This window comes from Notechis scutatus, chromosome 3, assembly GCF_049901735.1.
Source record: "Notechis scutatus isolate UNSWTSFEM ecotype Mainland chromosome 3, rNotScu1.2, whole genome shotgun sequence".
Lineage (NCBI taxonomy): Eukaryota > Metazoa > Chordata > Lepidosauria > Squamata > Elapidae > Notechis > Notechis scutatus.
Window position 1 is genome coordinate 171,067,871 of NC_142011.1, and position 13,399 is coordinate 171,081,269.

A 13,399-nucleotide genomic window follows, 5' to 3' on the forward strand; every position below is an offset into this window, starting at 1 on the left:
TCTTGAGATATATTTTCTCAAGAAGAATTTTAAAAATTTAAAAATCAATAGTTATAATAAAAAATAATAAAGCTAAATGAATATTTGTTGAGCTGGTAAACACAGTATTCTCAATAAACTAAATTTGCATTATTATTATATTTCTAATAGGAAATTTAGCACAGCTTTGTTTTATAACAATTTTATAACTGTCACTATTTGCCTGGAGTGTCCATTAAAAATTGTTAATATCACTTAATGCTATTTAATATCTCAGTATTTAAAAGATGTATTAAATTTCACCACATTTAATATATTATTTATTAATAAATTTATTAATTTATTAATATAAATTATTATTTATTTATTTAATGAAATATTAAATTATATATTAAAATTCATTATATATGTGAATAGCTGGTGCTTTAATTTTATAGCAAGTAATGTTAGAACAGAAAGAAGCATTGTTATTTTATAGTAAGTAATGATAAATATGCTATTATTTTATACCCATTCAAATGACTTTTATTGTAACTTGGCACATATTATTTCCCATTGTCAAAGTATGGTTTTAGTACGGTATTATTGTTGGTTGTACAATCAGCCAGATGTTTAGACTGGATTTGGCAATTTTGTATAACTATCAACTACTCTCCAAGGCCCTGGGATAGGGAGATGTGGTAGACAGACACTGGTGATGTACTAACTTTGTAATATTTCAGAGAGAGATGCTTCAGGTTACTTACAGAATTCCTTGAATTCTGCATCAGAACATATATATGTTCTGATACAGAATTCAAGGAAGTTTGAGCATTTACTCTTCAAGTACTTGTGGATTTTCTACGTAAAGAACCAGTTTCACATGAGCTGGAACCTTCACAGTTATCGGTTTGCAAGTTTTGAATTGTATATAGAAATTGATTACATAGACAGGATTTGTATCTTCCTACAAATTGACAAATTCCTGGTGCTTTCTGCATTCAAAACCTGGATTGAACTTCTGAGTGATTTGCAGTCTCATGCAAGTCAAGGAATAATAGTATTGTCCTGCTCATGGCTGAATATTTGATACTGAGAAATATGCTGTTCTTGGGAGTAGAACTACTGCATATTTATCATGATATGTGAATATTGATATTCTTGACTTTGTTTAATCACTTGTTAAAACTTAAGCAATCATTACTAGATATTCAAATGATAAATTCCATGCTTTAATTGATAATTTTGTCCATGCTGAATCATTATTTAATTGATTTGTAATTAAACATATTATAAACATCATGATTTCTTATTTATTTAGCCTTTTTAAAAGCTAAACAGCTTGAAGATTATAACTTTCTTGGGGAGAAAGTTTTTTAAGCCTTCCAATCATTTTGGTTGTCCTTTCTTTCCTGCACGTGTTCCAGCTGTTCTCTGTTCTTTTTGTGAGGTGGTATTCAGAACTTTATTCTCATCCAGAGGTGTTGCATAGTTCTATTCCTAGGATTGTTGCTCTGTAGATTTGTACAAAAGATTTATACTATTGATTTTGTTTTCAGTACCTTTCCAACATAGACTTTGCATTTTTTCCAGCATCTAGATCAGTCATGGCTTGTGGGATGGGGCTGGCCCATGGGGTGCTTAGATCTGGCCCACGGGGCCGCCCTGAAAAGAGCAAAGGACCTGCCCGTGGTGCTTCTGCCAGTGGAAATGGAACTCAAGAGCTTCCCAGCAGAGGGTTGCTGGAGGCAGAGGGTTGCAGGAGGCAGAGGGTTGCAGGAGGCCGTCAGAGCCGGAAATGGAGCTTGGGAGCCTGTTTTCACTAGCACTTGGGCCACCACAGGGGCCCTGACCCAAGTGATGTCGCGTTGGCCACACCGACCCAGCCATACCAACCCTAGTTCCCCGAGGTCAAACACAACCCTGGTGCGGCCCTCAATGAAATCAAGTTTGACACCCTTGATCTAGATGTTTTATCAAAGTATGTCCAAACCCCTAGATCACTAGTCAGAAATGATAGGACCACAATGAAATTAAAATTATGTGTCCCAAACTGCATTTCTTTCTATTCTAATGTTTTTCAACCTTGACAACTTTAAATTGGGTGGACTTCAGCTCCCAGAAATTCCCAATAAATATGCTGGTTAGGGAATTCCAGGAGTTGAGGTCTACACAGCTTAAAATTGTCAAGGTAAAGAAACACTGGTTTATTCCATTAAACAGAATTTTCAGTTTTAGCACTTGTATTTTTCCTGTTTAGATGAATTCTTCTGACAGTATTAATATTATACAAGTAAGCTGTACTAATGTACTTGGCCATTCTATTGTCACGTTTTTTCTTCCCAATCAACTATAATTGCTGGCAGGGAAGGAATGATACCTGGGAGATCTTACTCGTTGCATTCTTCAGTTGTAGGAGCAATCTATTTAGTCTTGTTTTCTGTTGTTTTTTAAACAGGTTCTGTATACAGATTTGTACTTGAAGTTGCATTGAAAAAACAAAACATTGTAATGAGGAAGAATGCTTTGCTCTGCTATCTGATCTGAAGAAAATCTTCCATGTTGACAATTCATATACCGTAGCAAATCTTCATATTTGGCCTCTCCCCTTTTGTTTTAAGGGTTCCTTCATAAATACAGTTTTTGTACAAGGAAGCTGTTTTATAAAAAACCAGCAGCAATATTTATATAGTTTATCATTGGTTGAGAATAAAGAAACGTACTTTTGTTTATTTATTCAAACAAATGAGAAACATTACGGCAGCAAGAAGTTAAATTAGCCATGAAAAGGTTACTTCTTTGGCTTCATGTACATGTCATATATAATAATGAAACATGAAAGGATTTTAATTTATAATAAGGTAATCATGGCTAATTATGGTTTATGACAACACTGTTGTTCTGTCTTACTTCACTGAGAGTTGAAATGGAATATTTTAAAGCTGAAGATCAAGATGAGACAATGTAAGGGAAATCAAACCATTTGTTTGAAGGGAAAAGTTAACATTCTCCCTGAGAGTCTAACATATTTCCATAAGTATCATTTAAAATAACTTGAGTTATTACTGCAATCTTAAATGAGAAATTAGCTTTACTACCACTTTAATACCAAAACAGTTACATGGTGAATGCCACCTAATAGAACTTGCAATATATATGTTAGTTGTTTACAGTTGTTTAATTACAATTACCATATTGGCTTAAAAAAAATTTCTGCCTAGACTGGAATTATGTCTTCTCATGGCAGTCACCAAATACTGTGAAGACCATATATTTGTCATGTTGTTCTTTCCCCTAACAGTAGCTAATCATAAATATGTGTCCTGTAGCAATATACCAGATATTACACTGCTTTTTCATGGCTAATAATTCCTTATGATATTAAGTAATTAAATGGTTACTACTCAAGTTGTAATTATTTTTTCTGCTTAATAGGATAAACTCTTGTTTGCCTGTCAGAAATCCTGTCTTTCAATTATCTTAGTAGCATCTGTCCCAGAGACAGAATGTAGTAACACTTTTTAGCTTTCCAATATCACAACTATTTTCTTCTTCTTTTGGTTATCAAAGTTTGTAATTGAAAGGAAGTCATCTATTTCTGACTAGAAACAGCAGGTAATGAAAATAGAGGATTTACAGGAAGTACAGATGGAGGGGGAAGACTGGAATGAAAGTAAGGAGAGAAGGCTGAACTTAGATTCAAACAGAATATGCAAAGGAGATAAGAGAAGGTCCCCCCTCTACGTTTGCAAAGCTGTTTCAGGTCGCCATGTATAGTTTTCTATATTTTCTTAGTGGAAGTGTTTGTCATTAAAAAAAGGTTCCATAAAATAAATATTATTCTGATCTTAAGATCATCTGAAATATTTGTAATCTAGGCATAAATAATACATGTTTTTTTTTTTAATTCCAAATAAACTCTGTTCAGTATAAACTATACAACAAGCCCCAAACTCCCACAGTTCTGGTTTCTTCTGTCTTAAGGATATAAAAGAGAAGACAATAGACATTTTATTTTTAGCTAAAACCTGTTTCACTCTGCCTGTTTACTCAAACGATAGACTCAGCTTTGAGAAAGCCAGAAGCCATATACTGTAAATTATGTATGCAGTATAAGCTTGGAACTATGTAACTGTAATAGTTAGATCATTTAAATTAACCCTTGACTTAAATTGGGAGAAACTAGTATCACAATTAAATGCATGCTTATACCTGAATAGAAGAGCAGTAATCCTTACTTTGCTTACAGTCTTAGTAAAAGGCATGTTTTTCAGTATTGTTGTGATGAAATGCATCAGCTAGAATGACCCACTGCTTTAGCTCAGCTAGCAAATGAAGGGGTGGGAAAGAAGAGAAGGCTGTTGCTACAGTGGTGATATCACACACCATTGCTAACATGTGGTTGGCTATTTTATGTTTCAGATCACTGCTTGTAGTGGAACACAAAGAAACCGCAGAGACTTCCGCATCCTTCAGTGAGAAGAAAGAAACCAACAGAGCAAGATTAATACTGGCTTGTTTCTGGTGGCTTGTTTGTTCAAAAGCTGCCGGGGAGGGGGCGGGGGGGTGGGGGTGGAGGACAGAAAAGAAGGAAACATCCCTGATATTTAACGAGCTGTGAAATGAAGCACTGCTGCTTCTCCTGCTAACCTTCAGATTCCAAGGTTCATCTGCTATTCATTGTGCTTAATATACATGTTTCTGCACCGTGCATTTAGAAGATCCCAGAAAGGAATTCAAAACGGCTGCGGGGGAAAAGCCACCAAACATGCCTACAGAAACACTACAGACAGGTAGCATGGTCAAACCTGTCAGTCCTGCCATCACTTTCACTTCAGCTGTTCCTCTCCGCATTTTAAACAAAGGACCTGATTATTTTCGCAGGCAAACGGAGCCTAATCCAAAAAGACTTAGTGCTGTTGAGAGGCTGGAAGCCGACAAGGCAAAATATGTGAAAAGCCAAGAAGTCATCAACGCCAAACAAGAACCCGTGAAGCCAGCAGTGCTTCCAAAGCCGCCAGTGTGCCCTGCAGCTAAGCGAGCCTTGGGCAGCCCTACCTTGAAAGTATTTAGCAACAATGCAAAGACTGAGAGTGGTGTCCAGAGAGAGAACCTGAAGTTGGAAATTTTGAAGAATATTATAAACAGTTCAGAGGGCTCCAGTTCAGGTTCAGGTCACAAACACAGTTCGCGAAATTGGCCTCCCCACAAATCTGATACAGGAGACTTAAATCGTCACTCATTTGCAGAATCCCTAAAGGTTTATTCCACCCGCGGTTCTAACAGTCCTCAAGAAAGCAGCTCCAGTGTACATAGAAGGCTACTGGAACAATCAGCAGAATCTTTCTTGCATGTTTCGCATAGTTCCTCAGACATTAGAAAAGTATCCAGTGGTAAACCTTTAAAAGCAATACCCTGCAGTAGTTCAGCTCCACCTCTGCCTCCAAAACCCAAAATTGCAACCATCACTACATTGAAATCACCAGAGATGGACTCAGTGGAATCCACCTGTGGAGTAAGCAGAAGACCTTCCCTTCAACGATCGAAGTCGGACTTAAGTGATAGATACTTTCGAGTTGATGCAGACGTTGAAAGGTTCTTTAACTACTGTGGACTTGATCCTGAAGAGCTTGAAAACCTTGGAATGGAAAATTTTGCAAGGGCTAACTCTGACATTATTTCTCTCAACTTTCGCAGTGCAAGTATGATCAGTTCAGACTGTGAACAGTCTCAGGACAGCAACAGTGACCTTAGAAATGATGACAGTGCCAATGACCGTGTGCCATATGGTATTTCTGCAATAGAAAGAAATGCCAGAATCATCAAGTGGTTATACAGCATCAAACAAGCTAGGGAGTCACAGAAAGTGTCCCATGTGTGAGTGAGTTTTGGGGAGGGGAGGGGGGAGGCAAAGAAAGACTAATTTGTGTATATTCACTTGTGAAGGGTTGTGAAGTCTACTTGAAGTCTTAATACACTTCTCAGATCTCTTTTTATGTTCCTTGTTGTGCAATGTTTTCAAGTTGCATGCCTGTCAACATGTGAACTGACCAGGCTTCTACTTGCATAATAACTAGCTACAGAGCCTGGCTGAGCATACACACATTATCTGCCAAAAGTTTAAGACCAGAATCTAAACAGGGCTTTTGTCTTTAAATAAATTGTTTACATTGAATGGTAATATGGCTTCTTTATAATAGATTGTAGTCTCTTGAAGTTGTGTGTTTTTTATATATATATTTTTAAGCACAACTTAATTTGCTCAAGAAAGAAAAAGAGGAGACATTGCAAAAATAAGGTTGTCATAACTCTTAGCTAGAACTACATAGTAGTTTGTGGAAAAATGGATCAAATGAAGTTTCTGTTACCTACAATGTGTAATGCATCTTGTTTCATTTTTTGTTCTTTTACTTTTCAAGCTGTGTTTCAAGGTTCTCTGTTTTAATATTCTAACCAGAGACCCCTTCATACATACATTCTTCTTATGGTCTTTTTATAAATACTATAAGTAGTTAGGAAAGTTCAGACTTTTTAAACTACTACTGTGGATTGTGATGTAAAAAAGATCTGTCATATCTTAGTTTCCCTAATAATGGGCATTTTTTTATTTTTTGAAAAGTAAATAAGATAGCGAACAATTAAAATAATGATGCCTTTAAAGGAAGGTTCTTTGTCTTAAACTTTTGACAGGAGTTGTAAAATCCTGTTTGCTGATCTTGAATGCCTTTAAATAGACAAAGCACATCATGATTACAAGCTCCTGCTGCTGACTACATTTTTGTAGACCTGTTTGAGCATTTCATGAATAGAAAATGGAAATACACAGCCATAGCAGTGTAAGAACTTCTTACCCAAAAATTTAACACAAAATATAGCTGAATTATATCTGAGAAAGTGTCATTTTGTTGTCTTAAATATGTTATATCTTAAGGCTGTGGAAGTTTGTTACAGCTCTAGGAACTGTAGAAACATGACAGTATGTAGCTTTATTTTTGGTTGTCCCTTATTCTTGTCCCTCCAGTGTTCAGTGCTGCACGTCAATCTGTTACACTTTTTTTTTTTTACAAACTTGTGTCTTCCCAATGGTTTAACTGTCACATCAATGTGGCAGTTGTGGTGCATAGCAGAGAAGTTAAAAGTGCAGTGGTCTCTTTCATTATTATTATTACTATTCTTATTACTCATGCTTTGAAGTATTTTGCAGCACTATCTTATACTTCGTCAGCTAATAGGAAACTTTTTAATGTGTAAATGCTGTAAGACTTTGTATATATTTCAGTTGTTACGAGATCTTTAAGAAAAGTGTTATGCTAATAAATAGCTATTGTTGCAGCTTCTGCTTATGTGTTTTTCTGTTTCTTTTAATTTGTGATGCTAGGGGCTAAAATAAAATTTCTGATTCAGTGTAGGATGAAATAGGATATTACAATATCCAGTATTAAAGAGAAATGCTGTTGTATATGTAGATAACAAATGGAAAGATTAATTATGGGAAGAAAGCTAACTTTCTCTTTCCATTATCATGTAAGGTAGAAAACATGATAAATAATTGATTTAGTCTTCCAAAGCAATTTGTTTTTTAAACTCATATTGAAAGATAATTGATAAATTACCACTTTTAAAGGGGCCCATAGAACTATGATTATTATTACAGTATCATAATTGTGAGCACAGCTGTGGTTGTATGTTGAGGACTACCAGCATTAAGTACAATCACTGAACCACAGCCCACTACTGGCCTTAAGCTATTCGACACTTGCATTAACAGCTATGTGTGTGCTGCTTGCCTCCCACTCACACAGAACCATCCTCCCCCCCCCACTAGTCACAAAGCAGGAAAGGTTGGGAACCACCCAAGTTCATTTACAGATAGCCTTTCACTCATGATGGTTCATTTAATGACCATTTAAAGTTACAAAACACCTCCTCAAAGCTACTTGCAACTTGTTTTTTGAGTTACAGTGGCTGCACGAAAACATACAACCACAGTCACACTGTTGCATTTTGGGTGCTTTCAATCCTCACCTTTGTGGCTGTTTGCAGCATCTTGCAGCCACATGACTTATGATTTAAACATTTTTTGCTATTTTCCAGCATTTATTTTCATTTCCTGGAAAAAAAAGGATCCATTGGGAAAAATTCACCACGGCACCATCCACTTAATAACCAATGTAAAAAATGGCTATAACTTCAAATCTATTCATGTGGTGCCTCAATTTACAACTACAATAATTTATTATCATAATTCTGGGCTCAATTTGGATATTTAGTTGAGGACTAGCTGTATAAGGAATATTGTTGCTTATTAAATTGTCAGAAACCATCTGGAAAGATTACAAATGGTGATTACATTACTCCAGGACAGTGAAAGAACCAGTTGCAAAGCTGCAAGATACTGCAATGGTCATAAGTGTGAAAACTTGTCATAAGTCACTTTTTTCAGTACCATTGTAACTTTGAGCAGTCACTAAATGAATAGTTGTAAGTTGCAGACCTTCTGTAATTGAATCATTGGAATGTATTCTAACTGCATACTGTCATAAGTTCTTAGGAAATACAGTGGTCTATTTATAGTACATTGCAAATGCATGCATGCATACATACGTACATACATACATACATACATACATACATACATACATACAATGTTATTATTAAAAATAAGTAATACCACCAAGCTGGAGAATCCATACATTATTTATAAGTTATTACATGCCTAAACAAAAAAAAAATCACATTAAATGTATAAATGTATAATACAGAAATAAAATAATGAAAAGGAAACACTTCACTACAGTTTACTTTGACTATTAATGCATTAATATTAAACATTTTTAAAAAAATATTTTCTTATTTAAAATATTTTATATTTCTACAAATATACATAGCAAACAGATGTGTTTTCCATTTTCTCTGTAAAAACCTTTTTAGATAGTTCAACATTTCCAAAGGGAGGACACAGCTGGAATAATTATCATCTGTGTCCTAGCTTGAAAATAAAATAAAAATCAGACAAAACTCCACTTTAAAGCAGGAAATTTTAATCAAAATTCGAAGTGGAGTTTTTGACAAAGTGGAGTTTTCTTGGCTCCAGCTTTGGCATTAAGTATAAAGCATGTAATGTACAATCATAAAGATGGAAAATTTTAGGAAGCAGATTAGTTTCTCCATGCCAAGTTTAAAAATGTAAAAGATAAGTGAGTTTCTTTTCCTCTACTCCCTTCCTCTTTTGTATCTATTTAACTTCCCTCATTTCAAAAAGAATGAAAGCAGTTAAATTCTGGCTCCTTGTATTCAAATAGCCACCTGTTTTTATCTCTTGTGTAGTCTAAAGCTTAAAATGTTGTCATTTCCACACTTAAATTCAATTCCCAGGCTTTAATTGAAACCATGTTGCTCTGTTTCCATAGAGTAGAACAGAACAAAACAAAAATAGGAATAGGAATAAGCATAGAAATAGAAATATCCACTTGAATAGAGCATAATGTTATATATTTACCTTGTTTTCTGTTATGCCAAAACAAGGAAACATTTGGAATTGTGAGGCTATGTTGATGAACACTCATAAAATGGTGGACAAGGCAAATTTATCTAGTCCCTAAATGCTGCTCATACAGCCAAATTGCTAAACTCAAGCATTAAAATTTACCAGAAGGCAAATTAATTCTTTCCAAGATGCCATCTATCATCCCTGTTAGGTTTTTACCTAAGCATTCTTGCATCTATATATAATATTATAGGCTGGTGAGCTGTTTTGCAGAATGTCAGTTTTTTATGTCTGTTTTATAAATTAAAAGAATAAAATGTCAGGAGATGCAAGAAACCTGTTGGATCTATAAAGGAGGAAAACTGTGGTTTAACATTTTCTTTTCCTATCTTACAAGTCCTCTATAGTGCCATGAGAATTGCATCAGATGCAGAATCAGACATCAAATCCTCTACTTCCTTTAATAAATAATCATTACTTTCAGATATCCATATAGATTCAGGCATACTTTTAGTCTTAAGAAAATTCACGTTCAGTAAAAGCCAAAGATAGATAATTGGAAAAATGTTAAATAACTTACTTGCTACCAAAACATTACACATAGTTAAAACAACAGATTTTTAACATTGAAAAATTTATAAATTCCATCCTTATTGTGCTGAATTTAAATTACTGCATTATTGTATTATCAGGAAGCTTTGAACTTTCAGGAAATTAAATAGATAAAAGAACAACTAATTTATTCTGAATTTTTCTTTCCTTTAGGGGACTAAGAGGAAATAGCCAACTTAACAAAACTTGCAACATATAAAGGCAGAATAAAATATTGGGAAGTGGCAATGTTTGTACTTAGATCCATCTACTTCCATGGGAACTGTATTCAGAAAAGCCACAATAAATTTGCAAAGGTTAGAAAACACTACTAGTACACATTGCAGAAAGTTTTCAGAGCAAATATTGGACCTGGATTTCAGTCTATTTGTGTTGGTTCTTAAGAAAAGTGGGTTATTATCCTGTTAGAGTGTGGACAGTTTGGAAAATACAAGTGGGTGTGTTAATGCAAAATAAGCTCCCCCATTACTCACCAGGAAACTCTTAGAGCTAATAGGATGTGGTTTATTCTTCACTGTTCAACTATGACAGATTGGTCCTGGTGTAAAATCTAAGTGCCAGATGAGTCATGATGTTTGTCATTTAGTTCACTGAATGTTGGAAGCATAAAAGAATTAAGCAACAAATACTGGGAGCTCATTTACTGTAGATCAGCAGTCGCCAACTGGTGGGCCGCGGCAAAATTTTGGTGGGCCGCAGAGAAATCTCACCCCCAGAGCATCCCCCCAAGCAATTAATCCAGGCTGCACAGAAACACAAGGCTGCTCAGCCCACATGGCCCGCGGGAACCCTCCCCGCCCACTCACTCCTTACCCGGCAAACTTGTCTGCTAAGTTGCTATTTTTCCTTTTTCCAACCATCATCAGTTTTGCTGTGCTGGGAGATTTAGATTAGCTAGGAAGCAGGAAATGGTTGGATTTCTTGCTTTCTAGCTAAGCACAGCCGAACCTCCCTTAGGACTGAAGGTTTGCAAATTCAGTGCAGACTCACGGCAAGCAAATTTGAGAGACTGAGCTAGCTGATGGCAGCTAGATAGATCACTGAATGATTCTGTGAGCAACTCAATCTGCCTGCTTTGCGTAATTTTGGATAAAAGTTGCTTTTTTAATAAAACAATTCAATATTTACATGCATTGTGTGTTGTGAGTTAATTTTGTGAGTTTGCTTGCAAGCAAATTTTATGTGACAGACTGAGCTAGCCAATGGCAAATAGATAGATTTCTGAATGAATCTGTGATTCTGTGAGCAACTCAATCTGCCTGCCTGCTTTGCCTGATTTTGGGTAAAAGTTTCTCTTTTTTTAAATAAAAAATTCAATATTTACATGCATGTTGTGTTGTGAGTTAATTTTGTGAGTTTGCTTGCAAGAAAATTTTTTATGTGACAGACTGAGCTAGCCAATCACAGATAGATAGATTTCTGAATGAATCTGTGATTCTATGAGCAACTCAATCTGCCCACCTGCTTTGCCTGATTTTGGGTAAAAGTTGCTCTTTTTTAAATAAAAAATTTAATATTTACATGCATGTTGTGTTGTGAGTTAATTTTGTGAGTTTGCTTGCAAGCAAATTTTATGTGACAGACTGAGCTAGCCAATGGCAGATAGATAGATTTCTGAATGAATCTGTGATTCTGTGAGCAACTCAATCTGCCTACCTGCTTTGCCTGATTTTGGGTAAAAGTTGCTCTTTTTTATAAAAAAATTCAATATTTATATAAATATTTATAATATTTACATACAAGCTATGCCCAGCCAGTCACATGACCACCAAGCCACACCCATAAATTAGGCCATGCCCACAGAACCAGTTAGTGGTCCCTGTGATCTAAAATTATGAGTTTGTTGGTCCCTGAGGTCCAAAAGGTTGGCGACCCCTGCTGTAGATCATATCAGGTCATAATATGGACAATAAGTGGTATGAGAAACACCTTGGTTCAGCACAACATTATCATAAATGTTAATTTATTCAGTCCCAGTTGTGATTATGGGAGCCCTGAAAACTGTTTTTATCCTAATTCTTTGCTAAAACACCTCTAAAATATTCTGCTCCATGACTGCAAATCAACTTTCCTACAGTTAAACTAAACCCAGATTTCTACTTAATTGTCTGCTAACATTTTCCCCAATCCTATTAATTAAGTAGGTTATCAGATCTAATATATGGTATATAGGTATTAGGTATTTGTTTACTTACAGTTCCTTAACCTGTCACCTTCCCAATATTGACTGGGAATCACAGACCCAACATATCTAGACAATTTGAGAAGTACTATGAAAAAAAACAAATGGGCCCACTTTGTGAGAAAAATCCTTAGCATCTAACCAATAAGGAATCTCAGGTAAACTGTTAGCTATTTTTTGATTTGGTAAATTAGTAACATATGACAAAATGTATAATAGCTTCCACTATATAGAGCCATTGTGACACAGTGGTTAGACACAGTACTGCAGACTACTTCTGCTGACTGCCGGCTGCCTGCAATTTGACAGTTCGAATCCCACCAGGCTCAGAGTTGATTCAGCCTTCCATCCTTCCAAGGTTGGTGAAATGAGGACTTAGATTGTTCGGGGAAATATGTTGACTCTATAAACTGCTTAGACAGGGCTGTAAAGCACTATGAAGTGGTATATAAGTCTAAATGCTATTGTTATTTCTATATGGAATATAAATGCATGTAGTTCTGCTCTAAATGTTATTGGATAGAAGACTCAGTGCATACCAAACATACAGTTTGTCTAACTGATCAAGTCAGAATTTAGCAAGGTTTGGTAATGATGTAATATTTGTGGGGGGTAGTAAATGCCTCTGGAAAAATTCAGAAAAATCTCTTCTTTTTTAAAGTGCCTTTTGTGTAGTTCCACCTAAGATCTAAAACTTGATATTTGTCTACAAAGCTGAAATGCTAATCTTGTCTCTATAGGAATTGCACAAACCAGAGTACTTGGAAACAAGTAAACCCAGCCTGCTAGAATATGAGTCACCTCAGATTACCTGGTATGTATTATGATTTATGACTTAAAATCAGGACAGACATGCATGTGTGTGTGCATGGGTGCGTGAGCATACAGTACAACATATATTAGAAAAATTGCCTAGGAAAAGGGACATAAGAAGTGGATAAATAGCATAGAAGTATATACAGTACTTATTCGCTTCTCTATTGGGGGTATCTCAATTTCAAATTTAATCAAGCTGTTGTCTTTCCTCATCAGGTTTAAAGAAACTTGCTGGAAGTACAGCTGAAAAATCACTGTTGAGTGGAAAAGCTTCCAAAAGGCAAAAGATTAAGTTACTTTCTTTGTAATCTACCCATTCAACACTGCTTGCCTGAAAGAAAATT

The 13,399-nt window shown here is 35.5% G+C and overlaps 1 protein-coding gene and 2 long non-coding RNA genes across 3 annotated transcripts in view; 1 reads left to right on the plus strand and 2 right to left on the minus strand.

Annotated features, from left to right (window-relative positions):
* FAM110B (family with sequence similarity 110 member B) overlaps positions 1 to 7,289 on the plus strand; it is a 67,271-nt gene extending 59,982 nt beyond the window's left edge. The window contains exon 2 of the mRNA XM_026689384.2: positions 4,381 to 7,289. Coding sequence (XP_026545169.1) covers positions 4,727 to 5,839 — 1,113 coding nt within the window. The 5' untranslated portion in view covers positions 4,381 to 4,726 and the 3' untranslated portion in view covers positions 5,840 to 7,289. The remainder of the gene's footprint in view (positions 1 to 4,380) is intronic.
* On the minus strand, positions 1,169 to 4,384 carry LOC148131476 (uncharacterized). Its single transcript, XR_015748910.1, has 2 exons — positions 4,171 to 4,384; positions 1,169 to 1,472 (listed from the first exon to the last, which is right to left on the minus strand). It is a non-coding gene; the product is annotated as an uncharacterized LOC148131476 (long non-coding RNA).
* On the minus strand, positions 5,164 to 11,095 carry LOC148131477 (uncharacterized). Its single transcript, XR_015748912.1, has 2 exons — positions 10,871 to 11,095; positions 5,164 to 5,753 (listed from the first exon to the last, which is right to left on the minus strand). It is a non-coding gene; the product is annotated as an uncharacterized LOC148131477 (long non-coding RNA).
* Positions 11,096 to 13,399: the final 2,304 nt, after the last annotated feature.